Here is an 18,029-nt window from a genome sequence, read left to right as displayed (position 1 = left end):
TCTCACTGGTGGCAGCTTTATAAATCCTTACGGATTTTATGCAGATACCTGCTGAACATAAACAGTTTGAAACACAGCTGTGGCTATGAGTTAACAGTTTCAAAGAGAAAGAGCGTGCCAGAACTCTGAAGGATTTAAGCCACTTCATTTACATTCAGACCAACATAAATCATCAGCAGAGTTGCAAAAAGTATGCCGTCGTTCTAAAAGGTGTCTGGAAAGCTACTTGAGGATTCACTGGGGTGCTGTTCTGCAGCTGCCAAGGACTTCTGACAAGGTTCCCACTGCATAATGGAGCATCGAAGTTGTAACTCCTGCAATACACGATGTATGGGGAATAGATGTTTAATATTCATTTGAGTGGCAAGATGTACAGAACCTGATCTCATGTTCAATCTCCTTCATTATTCAACGTGATTCTTGCCTCAATTTATCTTAATTAGGACATGGACACTAAAATTTAATTAATTCTATGTAATACCTTGATAATGCCTTAGTTATATCACTTAAACATTTGAGAAAAGCACAAGCAGGTTGTTGTGATTTTTAATTCATACCTTCACTTTCCAGAAGAGTGTGACAAACACTGAATATCACAGTCTAATCTGTTAAAGGGATAGTTTGCATTATTTGAAGTGGCGTTATTTGAGGTACTCGTTCACAGTCAGTCTATTGCTTACAGTAAATGGCGGATGATGCGCCCACAGTCTGGAAAAGCAGAGGGGGGGGGGGGTACCAGCACAGAAGCAAAGCGCTGTACTGCTGTGGACAGGGTCAGCAACAAAAGGTATTTTATTCACTTAAAAAGGCCTGCCTAAAAAACATTGGTGTAAGTGTATGTTATAATTAGAATATTTTAAATACTTCATTTTGGTGTAAAAGGGCAATATTTGGCTTATATAACAGTTTTCCTAACATAAAAGGCTGTCTCATAGTCAGGTAAAGCTGTGAAAATATTCTCAATAGAGTGTATACTTTAACTGATGTAGACTCTTTCAAGTGGAGCTTTTTAAAGTGGCTATAATCCCTTTTATTACTGCTGTACATTGCTTAGCTTCTGTGGTGGTACTCCTCTCTGCTTCTCCAGATTGGGGCTGTGCTGACCACCATCTACTGTAGATATACACTGTCTATTGAGTACCTCATACAACTCCACTTCAAACAACCAGAACTATCCCTTTAATGAGACACTGGATTTAAGATCAAAATAACGATTAAACACCTCAGTCAGAACTCATATTCAGATACTGTTAATGCCAAAATAAATACCATTAAAAATTAGGTTTAACTTCCCTTCACCCAGATAAAATTATTTATATTCCCAAGCTTTTTCTACACAGCATCTTGAACTCTGGCCTCTTTAGGTTCAGCTAATGGATCATCCGCTGTCCTCTGTTGTTCAGCAGCTGTTTGTTCTTTTTCACAAACTTTATCACTGACAATCACAGTCTGAATATCGGGCCGCAAAATGTCTGTCTCAGAAGTGTCTTTGGTCTCTGGAACTGCAGCCAAAATTGTCTGTGAAGCAGCAGCCTCCAGGACAGAGGCCGTAGAGACAGTTGGGATCACTGAGACTGACGCCAAAGTGCCATCGGAGACAGGAACTGTGAGAGTGGGCACAGACAGAGAGATGGTGGAGGCTTCAGAGGACATGGGAATAGTATGAGCCATGGACACTGGTATGGAGAATGGGACAGGGATGGCTGATCCATCTAAGGATATGACACTGGCTCCCGTGCTGTCAGTGGTTACAATGGGCTGGATCTGTGTCCCAGGTGGCACCTCGGTGTGGATGACAGTGATCCCGCCAAGGGCAGCATGGCTCACCAGAGCGATGGCTCCATGAGTGGTCCAATCGGATGAGAGGGTGACTGGCTCAGCTGGCACCACAATTGAGTCAGTGTGGGTTTTATCAGGACTGCCAGCAGTACCAGTATCAGTATCAGTGCCAGCAGCACCACCACTTTTTCTCGTACTGCTCTTTTTCTCCCCTGCTCCTGATTTTTCTGCCTTTCCCTTTGTGGGGGTTTTGGGTTTCTTGTCTTCCACATTTCCCTCCAGCACCACAAGGTAGGTTTTCCAAGGAGCATCTGAGTCGTGGATCTGAATGTTAGAAGAGCTCATGTTAGCTTCACAGCAGTCTGATGGGTCAAGGTACTTTAAAAGGAAAATGTGCCATTTTTCATGTGGATGTCCAGTCAGTGTTGATTGTAAGTGTAGTCACTTGAAGCAATTAATTCCTCAGTGTGTGCTATACTGACCAAGAGAGCTGAGTTCTACTGCTGCAAAATCTGTTGTGACATCACTGGACACAGGAGGAACTACACGCTATTTCAGCTTGGATTTCTAGTCTCTGCCTCTGTGTAGCTGTGCTAGATGAGTATTTTTGTCACCTTAAGGTGCCCACACATGATCAGCAGTAACACCACTCGGTACTGGCCATTGTTTTCCAATGGGAAGAACGGCTGCAGCCAACTAGGCTAAGATGTTACCTTTGGCATGGTGTAAATTTCACCCAGTTCTCTTGGTCAACATAGCACACACTGAGGAACTGATTACTTCAACTGACTACATTTACCATCAACACTGACTGGACATTCACATTCAAAGTGTCAAAGTTTCCCTTTAACCACAATTTATCAGGTGATAAATATGCACTGGCAGTTATTGTACAAAAGCTTCATCCCCTCAAACATGTGACGTTTTTATCAACGCTGTTGTTTCACTGCAGTAGGATCATCTCTGCTCACCATAGTGTGCCTGCGGAGGGTGGACTTGTCTGTAAAGGTGCGTCTACAGAGACCACACATGTAGGGTTTTTCTCCCGTGTGAATGCGCTGGTGCCTCTGCAGGGCATTGAGCTGTGTGAACTGCTTGTCACAGTCTTTACAGCTGTACGGACGCTCACCTAATAAATCAACAAAGAGGGAACAAACATACAACAAGAAAACACACAAGTAAAATTATTGTGGGGAAGTGGTTTCACAGCGGTTAAAAGAGATTATGCCTCATAATTAACAAGAGTAACTATTTCAGTGTTTTACACAATTACCTGTGTGTATTTTTAAATGCTGATGGAGGGAATTCCTCTGAGCGAAGCCTCGACCACACTGTTCACACTTGTACGGCCTGGACCCGGTGTGGATGTTTGAGTGGTGTCTCAGGTATTCTTTAGATGCAAAGCTTTTCCCACAAGCCTCACACATGAAGGGTTTCTCTCCTTACAGGACAAAAGAATACAATTTTCAGTTCTGGTCTCGTCTTCATTGGGTGCAGGCTTCAACAGAGACGGGATTTAATAAAAACACAAATCTAAACAGTTTTGAATAAATGGTGTAACTCTTACCTGTGTGTGATCGTTTATGATAGGCCAACATGTGCTTCTGAGTGAACCGGGCATCACATTCATCACATGCAAAGGGCTTCTCTCCTGTGTGAGTCCTACACATAGTCATACAGAGCCGATTAGTCCTCATCTGACTGGAGATTCTCTAATGTACATTCTTCCTCACTGGCCCAACATTAAAACCTTTCATTTACATTTTTTCCTGCCTGTCTTTGGCATCTACAACAGCCCAATTAGGCTAAGGATCACTCGACCAGCCATTATCAGAGAGCTCCGTACCTGCGGTGCATCTTGAGGGCAGAGTTCTGGGTAAATCTGGCCCCACAGTCAGTGCATTCAAAAGGCTTTGCACCTGTGTGTGTCCTCTCGTGCAACAGCAGTGCAGTTTTGGAGCTGAGTGACTTTCCACATTCAGGGCAGACATGTCGCAGATTGTTACGTTCATGTACCTGAGGAAACAACATGCACATGCATATATTTTATCATGGCAATCATACATTTATGACTTTTAGTTAGTCACATTAACCGAGCAGGATTTCATTGATCGTCACCTGTCTTTGATGGCGGACAACATCCTTCTTCCGTTTGAAGGTCTTTGCGCAGGAGTCGCAGGAAAACAGCCTCTCAGTACTGTGAACGTGCTTTTCGTGGATCTTCAGGTTGCTGCGGTTAGCAAAGGTTTGTAGGCAGGTCTCACAGCGATAGATGACATCTGCTTTCACTCCGTGGTACGTACTGTCCAAGAGAGCAGGGACAAGTTACAGCACCAACAGGCATCATGATAAGATGCATTTAGAATTATCTGACGTAGCTCCAGCTTTAGAGGGGAATTTGCCTGAAAAGATTTTCTCCAGTTAACATCGTAGAGCTGTGATGGCAAAATGCTTACATCACACATGAATTTAACCACCACAGTGGCCACCTTTCTTGTGTGTGGGCACATTTTAGTATTTGGTTAAGTTAGTGCTTATTTGTTTTCCTCAGAAAATTCAAAAACACGTAGTATGAGCTTTTTGAAAATTACAGCATAACCAGTTTGTGAAGAGGCTGGATGTATTATGAGTAGGACTATGACTAACGATTATCTTCATTAATCTGTTGATCAGTTTCTCGGTTGATCATTTACTTGCTTGGTCAATAAAATGTTAGAAAATTGTGAAAAAAATGTTGACCACTTTTTCCCAAAGCACAACATGTCATAGAGGACTTAAGAAACCAGAAAATAGTCACATTTGAGAAGCTCAAATCAGAGAATATGTAGATTTATTTATCTAAAAAATTATCAAAATAGGTGGTGATTAATTTAATAGTTGACAACTGATCAATTCATTCATGTCTGCTGCAGCCTCTCAAATATGGAGATTTCCCGCTTTTCTCCATTTATTATCATACTGAACTGAATATCTTTTGGTCTTCACTATTTTGTGACATTTTATAGACATCGCAGCTCTTGATTAAACATGACAATTAACTTTAGTCTCATTAACGCTCATATTAAACAATTTGTACAGGGGAAAGTAAAAATTGACTTTGTTCAAGAGAAAAAACACACCACCAAAAGTGTGGTCATTATCACAGGAGGAGTTGTCAGAACACATCAGCTTGCCTTTACTTTATTCCCATCTTGTTTCATTATTTAAATACATCAGGAACACAGTTATCTTAGGTCTTCCTGTGTTCCCAACCGATCGAGACGTGTGTGTTGACAAAGGTACTTCTATAGCACATATGTAAAACCACTGAAGAGTGACTATGGAGCTCAAAGGTCAGACCAGAGACCTAGAAGGTGACTCACAATTCCCCAGTGACATTAGAACAGTGCACACACGCCAAGGGGAGTCAACAACATGCAGAAGAAAACTATAAGACCAAAAAAAGAAAAATCTAAAATGTTTGATAATGAGGGTGCGACCCTGTAAACAGCTGGGTGCTGACCTCACTGCTGCTATCAGTCAATAAATGAGCCTTAACCCAGGAACACTGCTGTGTCCTACCTGATGTGCTTCAAGTAGCTTCTCTCATAGTGGAAGGTCCGCTGGCACTTATTACACTGGAACTGGGCCTTGGATGTTCTTTTTATTGCCTCCTTGGACTGTCCACCCTCCTCCTCCTCCTCCACCCCTTCCCCCTCCTCTTCCTCCTCCTCATCTGGGGATAACAACAAGGTGTTTTCAGGATCATTACTGTGCTCATCCTCCTCACATTCCCAGTCATCCCCATCAGAGACTGGCATTGCCAATAATGACTCGTCTCCCTTCTCTGCCGGTTCCTCTGGCTGATCCTCAGCTTCAGTCCTGTCCTCACGCTCCTCTGTGTCTTCATTCTTATCTTGGTTTTCACTGTTAAAATCCTCCTCACTTTTAGGATTTAAATGCCTCTGAAGGACTTTCCGACCAGCCAAGCTCAGTTTTAGCTTTCTTCCTGGTCTTTTATCTTCCCTCACTGTGTTCTTCGCCTTCCATCTTTTGGAAATGACTTCTTTCTCAGAGCTCTGTGGAGACAGCCGCCGCTTGAGAAGTAAGCTTCTAGGCTGCTTCTTCCCTTTTGTCCGTTTTTCCTTCTTGGCACCATGTAAGCCATCTTTATCAACAACCTCTGGTGCAGATGTTTTCTTTATAGGTTTCTCTAGGATTCCAGCACTCATGGCCTCACTGCAAACCTGCGACAGATCCTCACAGTCCAAAAATTGTGCTGCTGCCTGGACATCACCAATCCTGTCTCTGGCTACTTCCACTTTACCGGTGTACACAAATTCCAAAAACTTGGAGAAATCATTGACGTGCATGTTTGAAAGTAAAAATTTGTCTCGGGCAGCATCCTGAGAGAGAATGAGCTTCTTGAAGTAGCCACTGGATGCCGCCAGCATCACCTGGTGGGCCTGAAACTCCTGCACGTCTCCCTGGTAGTCGACCTGCACTGTAATGTCACTCAGGTGCCCCTGCAGCCTGAACTGATGCAGAGAGGCCAAGATGTTTTCATGGTGGGACTTAGAGGTGAGCTGTATTATTTTGCCCCCCATAATTAATTTGTGTTGCTGTGAAAAACAAAAATGAGAGAATGGTGACTTGTAATCAGGGAATAAAATCAAGAGCTGCCAAATATAGGGTAAACGTTGGCTGTGGAAGGTAAAAACTTCATGTCACCTGCCACAATGCCAGGTTTTCTTATTTCTATCTAGTTTTTTTTTTTTTTTTTAGCAATTCCTTTGATAAAATCGCAAAAATATAGATTTTTCCACTGGTCTGTAGTACTTGTTGTCATCTAGATTGTTTTATTGTGACTACTTTCTTTCAAAGGTAGAAAGCAAATAGTTCCTACATGAAACTACTCACAACAAGATGACTGACATTGTTTCTGGACAGAGGCATTGTTTTTGAGTTTTCCAATTTTTTTATTTATTTTTTTTTTGCAGTTTGAGCTCCACAAGCCAAGTGCCATCTGGTTCCCTTATATTTCAGATATCATATTTGGCAAGTGACACAAAGAGATGAAACAGTGTTTCCATATTAGGATTATAGTGAACAAAAGTGAAAAGTGAAGCGATTGTGGTTATCAGTATTATTGTGGTATTGTTAAAATGTGCTGAAAACATTCAGAAATTACTGATATACACAATGAAATCATTTCAACAATTTGAAATGATGATGTCGTTTGTGATGACAGTGTTTCAATGGTGCAAAACAAACCCAGGTTGCATGGTGGGAGACTTGCAAAGTTTGGTTGATGCTGGACAGTGTTTTAAATGCTGGACAGTTTTTTTTAAAGCACAGTTATCAAACAGTTTTAGTTATAATCTAAATTTGAAACAGTAATACTAATTGTCAAGGATTTTACTGTGGTAAGCACAACAGGCTAGAAAAAAATATATATTATTGATTTTGGGCTGAAGCGTCCCATTCAGCTCCAACAAAGTCAGAGTGCTGCTATTTGTGCATGTTGACTGACTGGAAAAGCTCTGCTACCCCAAATGGAACAGTAGCTTCATTGGTATCATTGGTAACACCTGTGTTTACTCTTCTATTTCATATTAATATGGCTGCAGTGAAAAAGGTCTATTCTGCAGGAATCTACATAGACCTCAGCAGTGGCAGACAAAAAACATAGAGTGGCCTGAGTGCTGCCACAGTGGCAGGTGAGTAAAAAGAGAAAAAATTGGCACTTTTCATGTGGATGGCAATGTTGATGGTAAATGTTGATTAAAACAACAATTTTCTCTGTGCATGCTATATTTACCAGTGTGCAGGAGTGCCTACATGGCATTGCATGTGACCCTCTGATGCCTGCACCCATGTAATTGTATTTCACTGCACAAGCCTACAGATACTCCTTTTTGTTAGCCAAACAGAAGTGTATTGTATTGTAGTGTAGAAGTGTATTTTTAGCACCTAAGGCGTTAGGTGCTAAAAATACACTTCTACCATGCCCCCTAGCTATCAAGGTGTGGAGATCAGAAACCCAAGTTAAAATCCCTAGAGTTCTTCCGTATATCCACTGACATCAGTGAGTTGATGAAGAACTACAGATTTTGCAGTTGAAGAACTTAATTTACTGAGGCATTTTATTGCTTCAATTACTATCAACACTGACTGAACATCCATATAAAAAGTGCAGAATGTTCCTTTTAATTATAGACCCTCGTTGTACTAATGCTAACTAAAAAACTAACTGTTTTATTGGTTTGTGAGCAGACAGAAGCCCCAATTTGTGGCTCTTCTGCATCATGAATCAACCTGCTACTACTTTCAGAGGTGAACGTTGCTTATGAGCTAACGTTAGATAACATCTGCAGAAGGGCAGCTGTCAAGCTAAATGCTAAGAGAGTTCGTTAAAATAACTACCCTTATAACATAAAATGCATCTGTAAATCCTCAAACTCTGGTATATAAAGCCTAGCTGCATGACAACAGATAAACGTTATATTTTTGCGCTTTTGTCATCATGGTAATGTTCACAGCTAACAGTAGCATCAAAGGCACAATGGTAGACAGGCTAGGTTAGCTAATATTAACTGTCCACATAGAGCAAACTATTTGGATATACTTCAATGCAGGTTGAATCTACAGCACACAGAGTTCACTGTATGAACGTATGGCAGCCAGCTAACGACACATCAACATGAAGCAAGTTTTCTTACCGTAAGGTCGCTAAAATGGCAGCCCTTCACAAATGCTCTCTACAGCAGCGGAAGGTATTTCCTGTAGAAAACGGCACTTCTCTTTCTAGCTCGTGTGTAGAAGGGAAGCCCAGACACGCGAAAGATCTCGCGAGAGTATTCAATTTAACCAAACCACGATCTTTCCCCAATACTGACTAAGTGTTATCTGTTCCCAAACCAGCTCTTGTTTTTAATCACATCGTTGTCATATTATAAAACATAATTTGTTCGGACAACGGGCAAACAACGGAAAATATCGCGAGAGTTACGCAAATCAAGGGTTCCCTTCTAGACACCACCATCTTTCTACCTACCGATGTCACTCTACTTCAGCGACATCCGGTGCCAGTCAATCAGGTTAGTTGACTAAAGGCGCAGAAAGTTGGCCCCTCTGACATATGTTTAAACGTGACATTTGATGCTTTACATCAGTGACAAAGTATTTAGCTTCTATCTGTTCCACTTTAATTTTAGGGGGTAGGCTGAGGACGGTTGGGTAAGGGGACAGTTGCAACAAGTCTAATTTCCTCAAACAACAAAATGCTAGAATAATGACATACTGCACAGGCTCACTTAGACCCTGTTGCTACGATAAAGACAGGCAACACATTCAAAGTCAAGTAATAAAGAAACTATATGTAAAGTGTTCAAAGTAAAAGCACTTAAAGCTGTAAAATGTCCTCTTCATGCATTATTGTAAGAACAGGATTTTACGGTTGCAAGCGGCTGTAGTGAAGCTCAGTTTGAACTATTTTTGAACACGACTGCAACTAATGATCAACTTTAATGGACCGATTGTTTGGTTTGTAAAAATCCTCAAAATTATGGGAAATGCTGTCATAATTACCAACATTCAGCTGCATTGTTGGGTAGTTTAATAAAAAAAACAAAAAAACTGTGCCTCATTTCCTTTCTAGTAGAACTCTTTTACAGCAGACAAACTAACATCAAATAGTAGTGTAAACACAGGTGTTACCAATTATACGAATTAAGGTCCAGTTCCATTTAGCGCAGCAGAGCCTTTCCAGTGAGTCACCACGCACAAATAAAAACACTCTGACTCTGTTTGACTTGAATGGCAAAATAACTTAATTAATATAAGTGAAAACACCTGCACAGTGAAAAAGTGAAAAACGTCTGTTGCCAAGTCAAGGCTTTGTGAAAATTAAACAAGTTAAGGTATACAGCTCATTTAGCATTATTGCTATATTTTAAATAGTGATTGAATTAAGTTATAAGGTTCCAGTAACTCTTAACACTGTTTATTAGTGCATTACTGCCTCATACCCACATGGGGGCGTCATTGCAACATAATATTTACTATTGGATTGAAAAGCAGCTTAGCCTACATCTTTGACAGACAAATTTGCATTTTCAGTTTTGACACAGACTTACTTGCATTCTAGCAGATAGTTTCACTGGAGAGACTAATGAGATGTTAAACTAGCTGCTCAAAGAATATTTGTTTAGTATTCATAAATAGTAGGCTAATGTTGTTGTATGAGAAATGGTTCCAAAAGTAATAGAAAATATGCCAAAAACCTGAAGGATTTAAGCTAATGCATTTACATTCAGACCAGCATCCATCATCAGCAGAGTTGCAAAAGGCAGGCTGTCATTCCAAAGGTGAATGGAAAGCTACTTGAGGATTCACTGGGGTGCTGTTCTGCAGCTGCCAAGGGTTTTTTTTTCCTTCCAGAGGAAATCCGTATACCTTACATTTGTCTTAATGAATTCTGCAAGCTAGCAATCTGCTCTGTTCCGGTGACTCATGCTGCTCTCTGGACCGAAGCTGTACAGACTTCAGCTCTGACCTGGAACACTGTGTTCGTCTGGCTTTCATTACATTACTCCTCTGCCACACACTATACCATAGTTTATACATTACATTTTTCATACAACTGGTCCTCTGTGATTCATTGTTATGTTAAGTACACACCACATCTGCAGATGTAATGATCTGTAACTGTATGCTCATGGGAATCAAAAGTATTTGCATAGATATTAATATGGTATAAAGTACTGGCATGAAAATAAGCTCAGAGTTTAATGGAATACTGAATTACTATGTGCAAATTAATGAGACAAGTCTTAAAAATTAATTCTCACTTTATTGCCATTAGTACAACTTTTGACATGACTGTGAGGAAGGAGACAACTGTACTGTGGGCACAGTAGTGCAAAAGTTTTTTTTTAATTTGACTTGAAAGAAAGACTGAGTGTTACAGAAAAGCTGGCTGTTTATAGAAACTGCTTAATAAGAAAGATAAAATATTTTCATTTTCCTTTTGCAGCATACTGCATATGGAGAACAATAGCTGCCAATATAATAAATAAATAAATAAATATGCAGTTGAATGCACCAGAAATAATATTTCAGAGTAAGTGTAGTCGGTCTATGTACTCCATCTACACAGATTTCAGGGGGGTGAAGGGGACAGGTCTGCCTCAATATTTAGAATATGTGCATATGTCCCCCTCAATAAAAGCATGAAAGTAACATAGGACTTTTATTTTGATGAATCACTAGCCTGAGAGCTTTAATGCATCATATGTCATTATATTTTGAATTTTGTGTTTTCCTTTATAAATTGGTGGAATAAAAAAATCACCAGAATGCAGGAGATGAAGTTTGCATAATGACGCAGCAATGCATAAAGAAATGTGAAAAGATAATACAGAAAAAAATACATTTGTGGAACTAAATAGTTGTGAAATAATACAGAAATAAATCCACTAAAAATAAATGAATAATGCAGTAAAAGTGGAAATTAAACAGGAAAGCAGATATATGGGGTACGGATACAAAAGTAAATAAATAGATAAGCAAATAAAATTAAGACAGGAATATGAATTTACATCACATTTGCTAAATAATTCATGTATATGTTATATTTCCACATTAAAATATTGCTAGACAAATATTGTAGATTTTGTTGAGCTGTGAACTTAAATCATCCCAAATGTTTCCAAAATCCCAAATGTTTGTTCAGACTCTAAGAAATCCATAATTTATTCAAGGTAATGCTGCATTCCCTGCTAGCTGTTGCGAGCTAGTTGCCATAACTTCTGGGAAAACATGGGATACGTCAGATACGTCAGAGTGAGGAGGGATGTCGGCGTACATGACTAAATGTAACATGAATAAAACTCTCTGCTTGAGTCATGTCATGTCATGTTGTTTAACAGTGAAGATGACAACTCTGATCTCACGCTACTTTACAACATCATCAAACTACGTCTTTTGTTGTTTTAATGTGAGAGAGACCGCTAACAGCAGAATCTACATACAAAGGTAAATAAATACAGAAGCAAATTAAACCGAAAATAAATGTCACATTTTATAAAACAATTAATAGATGCATTTATTTTTAATAGTATTTTTAGTGCATTTAACGGCATATTTATTTATTTATTTGTTTCTTTCATGTGACATACAAAAAAAGTTCAACAGTTTCAGGTTCTACGTAATGTCTGTGGTAAATATTAAGCCCTAGTTGTGGGTTGTGATGTTGTCACAGGATGTTTTGTCAGAATATGGCAGAGAACCAGACTTGAGGTTTCTACTTGTCATCACTGGTTGTGTAATCATGGGGAACGTATGCAGCATCACTGAAATAACAAAAGGTCAAACAGTCATTTCAGAAACATGGCATTTTTTATCTACTTTCGGCAGTGACAGCGGTTGACTTTTCAAATGACTCCAGGGCATTTTCTGTGATATTCAAAGGTGGCACAGTCGAGCTGGAGAGAGAAAAAAGTGGGTATCGTGTAAGTACAGTCGAGGGTTCAGATAATGCCAGGCGTGCTTGGATCACCAGGCTGTCCAGTAACAAATTAAATTCCCGCAGATACATCATCAGGTTGTCAGCGAAGAAGACGAGATGCAAACGCTCTCTGAAAGGTGACGAGCTCAGCAAACAAAACACTCTGCCGATGTCGGGTTGTGTTTGCTCTGCTACGGGTATAGACTCCTCCACACAACCGAAAATATCTGTGCTGACGTTCCACAGCACCAGACAACATGACAAAGTGTGCACTGTGTGTGCGAGAGAGAAGAAGTAAAACCCAAAGCCAAGGCCGATTTTAATTTGAGGCTTCAGAGCACACATGCTGTACCAAAACACAGCAGAACTCTGGAGTTTGGTGGTGATGGTTGCGTCCAGGCTCGGTTTGTGTGCTGGAGTCGTGCAAACACTTAAATTTGGATGGAGGGGTAAGTCGGTCCGTCAGTGTCCTTGCAGGACCTCTCTGCAGCGCTTTAACAGAGTTGACTCATAATCCCAGCAGATGAACTGAACCAGTGATGGTAAACACCAGAACATTACATGGAAGTGTGGACACCGGTGGTCCAAGAATAACCGCAGCATTCTCTTTGTGCTTGCCCATAGAACCACACAGCTGATGCCAGACCAATCAAAAACCAGTCCAACTCTGTATTCTGTGGTGTCTTTCTCTTCCCCTCCAGTCAGTGAACTCGGTTAACAGAAAACATGTTTCATAAATTTACTTCTTCATGCTCTTCAAATTGTATTGCAACAGGCATTGGTAGGTTTTTATCAATGGCATGTTCCTAATTTGGAGAGTTTGTGAGAGTTCGTTTTAGTTGTTTTAGTAAATGGACACGAAATCTCCACCCATGTTTGTGTAAGGAAGAAATTGGGCAGGAGTCAAATATTGTACATGTTTGTTCAGTCGTGTCAAAGCCAAGGTGGCTTTGCCAGGATACACACAGCAGTCCAGACCTGTCTGTGGTATAGTCTCTCCTAACACTTCAACCTAACTTCTCTCCCCTTTTGCCCTTCTGTTTTCCCTTTTCACTGGCCGGACGCCACACCACATTCAGCCTGTCCAGAATCTCGTTGGAACCCCTAAAACCTCAATGCAACATCAGGACAGCAGAAACCAATGATTCACAAAAATTGCAGAAGACTCTTCGTGCCATAATGTGGAAATGTACTTCTTCTTTCTTGGCTAAGGCTGATGAGAAATTTAAGTACTTGCAGAAGGACACGGCCTCACACGTGACCAAATATGTTCACAAGCACGCAAAAAAGATTAAAATGTTTTAGCAGCATGGCTCTAGGGATAATAGTGTCTGTCTATCTGTTGGTCAGTTCTTCCGCCACTTTGGCCCAAACTGAAATATTTCAACAACTATTTCAAGGATTGCCAGATTTGGTACATATATCCATCTTGACCAAAGGATGAGACCTAAAGACTTTGATGCTGTTCTGACTTTTCAAAGGAAAATCCATGAATTTAGTCATAGGATTTGTGGTTTGTCTTATAATTAACATTAAATTCCTTGAGCACCAAATTCACCTGTTTGCAGATAAGATAGATAGGATAGATAACTTTTTCTGTCTCAAAGGTCCAACAAAGTAAGAGTTGATCCATTCTTCTGAACTTCCTTTTCTCAGCTACAGTGTTTTTATGTGGTCAGTTTTCAATCTCACTACCACATAGAACTGCTGAATTGTTAACATAAGCTAACAGCACTATCACTGATGACAAAATGTAATTCCTGCAACAGTAGTTTCTCACAAGCTGTCATTCCTAACCTGTCAGATGTTCATTAGGAGGGCACATTTAATGCATTGGATGGCTAAAATACAATGCGTGTCTTTTATGCCATGTTTGGGGGCCCCACAAAACGTTTCTGAGGGCTGCCACTGGCTTGCAGGCCGCACTTTGAGAGTCCATGTTCTAGCACTATCACCATCAGGATGGTGACAGTGGAAAACATACTTGCCAAACATCAGCTGGTTAGCAAAGGGTGGGTAAAATTTTCAAAGCCCTACACCTGCGCCTGTAACTGTACTGTAGGTCTACATTCATGCACGCAACAGCAACATAGGCATTTATTTCATCAGGATGGGGGGCAATTATTTCAGCACTTTTCAGACCTGTGGAACACACCTATCAACATCATGCAAGCCGTGAACGCAACATTTTTTTTTTTTTGCCAGGTAATTTTACGAAGGATGGAGTAAGCCTCCTGGAGCTCTTTATAAAAGATCGACTTTCTCTTGAGCGTGACAGCTAACTGTTGGTGTACTGACACATTCTGTCAGAAGTAGCTGCAAGCGTCATAGCCCTATGATGCTAGCCTGTGACTCACAGCCTTGAAAACGACACATTGACTGATTGACACACTCAGAGACAAATCCATGTTAAATTCACATGTTTCATGCATTGTTTGTTTTTATACTTGGTTGGTAATTATGAGTGGGACAGAACATTATAAATGTATGTGTAAGCGCTGAAAACAAGCACAATACTATAGTTATGTTAAGTTTATTTTAATTGAGGTGAAAACTGGGAAAATCTGGTAATGAATGTTGAAGACTGAGACATTTTAGAGTTTTACAGATATTTGTCAGATTTGGGATACCCAGCTTGACAGTTCTGGACAAACTTGGACATCTGATCACTTCAGGTGAGCATTGTTGTGAGCAAGTACAGCATCACAGAGCAGCCAGCATGGCTCTCTCTTAGACTCTTAGACTTGCTCTAAACATCTTTCACTGCAGTGTATTGCTACAAACAACCTCACCTACATGAAATAAATTTAGTGCAGAAATAACCTATGAATGGTATCTGTCCTCTCCCCCTCACATAGGCTCCATTTCATCAAACAGAGATGTTTTTCTTCTTCTTGCTTCGGAAAATACTTTCCTTTCATTGATGAAAAGATATATGGCATTCAGAGATGAAATTACTTTCCAAATGGCCTCTGACTCACCATCTCTATTCCCAGTGCTCTATCGCACTCACCCCTCCCTCCCTCAGCCCTTCTCCACCTTCAGTCGTCCTTGTGCATGTTCTATCTATTGTAACTGTATACACCACTTAGCACTTCAGACGGCAGACAAACCAGCTCAAGGACAACCACCCACTCTTGCCATGCTCATAAATAGACTATTTGTCCAGGCTTACCAATCACCTTACCCACCAAGTCTGTGTGGGTGCTTATGGACATTGTGTAGCTCACACCGAAATAGATCTCTGCTACACTACTGCTGTGTGAGGGTGGATTCGGGCCTGCAGCCTGCAGTGAGGGAAAAGAGATTGTTGTGCCTTTGAAAATTAACAATAATGACTCACAAAGTCTATCCCTTTATAATGTGTGATTTTATCATCCGTTTGCATGCTAAAACAGGTGGTGTCACCTCCGCAGAGCTTCCCAGAATGCAACACTCTCCCCGACTGTGTGGGACATGACCGTCAGCACATTCCTGGAGAGCTGCTGGATCCCCAGAAGCAACAATTCCTCCTTCCTCTCTCTTCCCTCCCTTCCTTCCTGCCGCCCTCGTGTCCTCTCCTTCGCTTCCGTGGATTGCATCACTCGTCTGCCTCCTGGCCTCCACTGCTCGGACCCTTTAATCACATATGGCACACACACATTGACACACACACACACACACACACACAAAAGTCCATGTGTGCACACCACAGACACACACAAGGGCAGACACACACACAGCCATTGTGGGCAGAAGGCACCCTCGTCAGTCCTCGTACTGGTTTCGTGGCTTTGGTTGGAATTTTATGGTTGGTTTGAGCAGAGGATTCTGGAGGCTTTCCAGCTGCCCTCCAAAGACTCCGCTCCTCTCGCTCCATCTCTTTGTTCCTTCCTCTCTTTTTTCTTTTTCTCCTCTCTTTCCTCCCCCCCGCCCTCCCTGCTTCACCCGCTCGCCCTCAAGGTCAGAAATATCCTGTGGTTTAGGTTTGATCCCCTTGGATATGCCTCTCTCCCTTCCTTTCTGTCTCGCTGAGGCACACACACACTTTACTGTAAGCATTCTGCACTACTCTAAGCATTCCCATACAGGAAACACATGCTGGGATCAGCATAGGCGGTGTCTTTATGTCTTGTAACTGCACATACACTCCCTCCCACCAGGGGTCAACAGGCCATCCGAGCATGTAACATTCATGCAGGAAGGGAAAAAACTCATCATATTTGTCATCACTGAAGACTTTATCCATCTTAAATCCAATGGTTCAGTGACAGCAAATTAAAGACACTGATCCTCAGCTTCTTTCAATGCACTCACAGTCAGTTGACGCTCAGAGTGAAGGGACTGAACTGGCAACAGCCAGGTTAACCCTGCTCCTCTGGGTTCACCTATTCTCTGGGTTGTGTAACATGGCAGAGGTCCAGCACTTGTGTAATCACAGGGGCTTTGGCTGGCTGAAAGGATGCCAGTCCAACCAGTCATCCTTTCACATCCACGGGTTAATGGAGGAAAACAAAGTCTTGCCCAATTAAAGCCCCGATCCTGAGTCTCTCCTGTGAATGCATCAGCCGTGGTCATACAGATGTTGAGTTAATGCTTTTGACTGGAAAATAATGCTCAAAAACGTTGGATCTTGCCATAAAGCACGTTTGTCCTTTTCTTCCCACTTACATTTTTTGAGGAGTTGTAATTAATCCAAACTGAGAGTCTAAGAGTGTGGGTTTTATATACTATAGATTCACAGATGCAAATATATGATTGATGAATTTGAGCTGTATGAATAACATGGACTAATCTTGGCTTAACTTGAAAAGAAACAGCAAACTGCTTTGTTTTAAATATTCATGTGAAAAAAATAGCTTCATACACCTCACTGTCCCCTTCTTTAAAGATATCTGTAGAAGTTTCTTGAAAACAAAGTTTCTCTTTATGTTCAGTTTCTCACCAAAACACATTGTGTGTGTATAAGAGGCATAAGAAACTGTGTTGAATACATTTCCTCATAAAACATTCATGAGGCCAACCTTTTGCAACTTTTGACATCTTCACTGTTGACATATATTTTTTTTTACTTGGTAGCAGTCTTCTTTTTTCCTTCCTTTGTCAGCACATTGCTGTAATTTTTTGATGCAGATCAGCTGAATCATGCGAGACCACTGAAAGTGCATTGCGTCACCTACATACTTCATATTAGACCCTTTATTTTTCCAGAACCGTCTACTACATATTACCGATGAACACAGTATGCATGACGCAGTGTGTGCAATATACAGTATACTATATTATATATTGCTTTTCATGGTAGTATGCTGTGTGAAATATTAATGTGTTTTGTACTATGCTAGGCCAGGCGTAACTGGTTTCCGGTTTTGGAAAACCACCACTACTATGTACCGTAACATCCCATTATGCTCTGGATTAATAAATTATAAGGGTATGTTTTCATGATTTTCACAAAAATAAATATTTACCTGAGAGATGGATAAGGCATATCCAATGACTGGAAGAATCCAGATTAACCAATGTTTTGTCACCTTGCTTTAAAACACAATGTAATGTTATGTAATGTATGTTAGAACTAGTTCTCATGGCATTTGTTACTTTGAAAGCATAATGTTATCCCTGTTATCCTTGTTTCAATCAAACTGGGTGCCTCTTAACAAAACTTTTTGACTGGTAGTTTTGTTTGTATTGATCCTCATATTTGGTCACTGTAAACTTTTCTCGTGACTGCAGGGCAAGAGGCTTGTGTTTCAAATGTTCGAAGATTCAGCTTCAACTT

The 18,029-nt window shown here is 40.8% G+C and overlaps 1 protein-coding gene across 1 annotated transcript; it reads right to left on the bottom strand.

Moving 5' to 3' along the window:
• Positions 1 to 1,248: 1,248 nt before the first annotated feature.
• Positions 1,249 to 8,689, bottom strand: gzf1 (GDNF-inducible zinc finger protein 1). Its single transcript, XM_084738034.1, has 8 exons — positions 8,481 to 8,689; positions 5,341 to 6,380; positions 3,898 to 4,081; positions 3,626 to 3,795; positions 3,347 to 3,441; positions 3,053 to 3,220; positions 2,751 to 2,908; positions 1,249 to 2,103 (listed from the first exon to the last, which is right to left on the bottom strand). Exons 2-8 carry the CDS (start codon positions 6,363 to 6,365, stop codon positions 1,333 to 1,335), a joined length of 2,571 nt encoding a protein of 856 aa, XP_084594160.1. The 5' UTR covers positions 6,366 to 6,380; positions 8,481 to 8,689; the 3' UTR covers positions 1,249 to 1,332.
• Positions 8,690 to 18,029: the final 9,340 nt, after the last annotated feature.

The sequence above is a fragment of the Lutjanus erythropterus genome, chromosome 15 (assembly GCF_056507025.1).
Source record: "Lutjanus erythropterus isolate fLutEry1 chromosome 15, fLutEry1.hap2, whole genome shotgun sequence".
Lineage (NCBI taxonomy): Eukaryota > Metazoa > Chordata > Actinopteri > Lutjaniformes > Lutjanidae > Lutjanus > Lutjanus erythropterus.
Note: the sequence above shows the minus strand (reverse complement) of the source record. Positions and strands in the feature narration are given on the sequence as shown.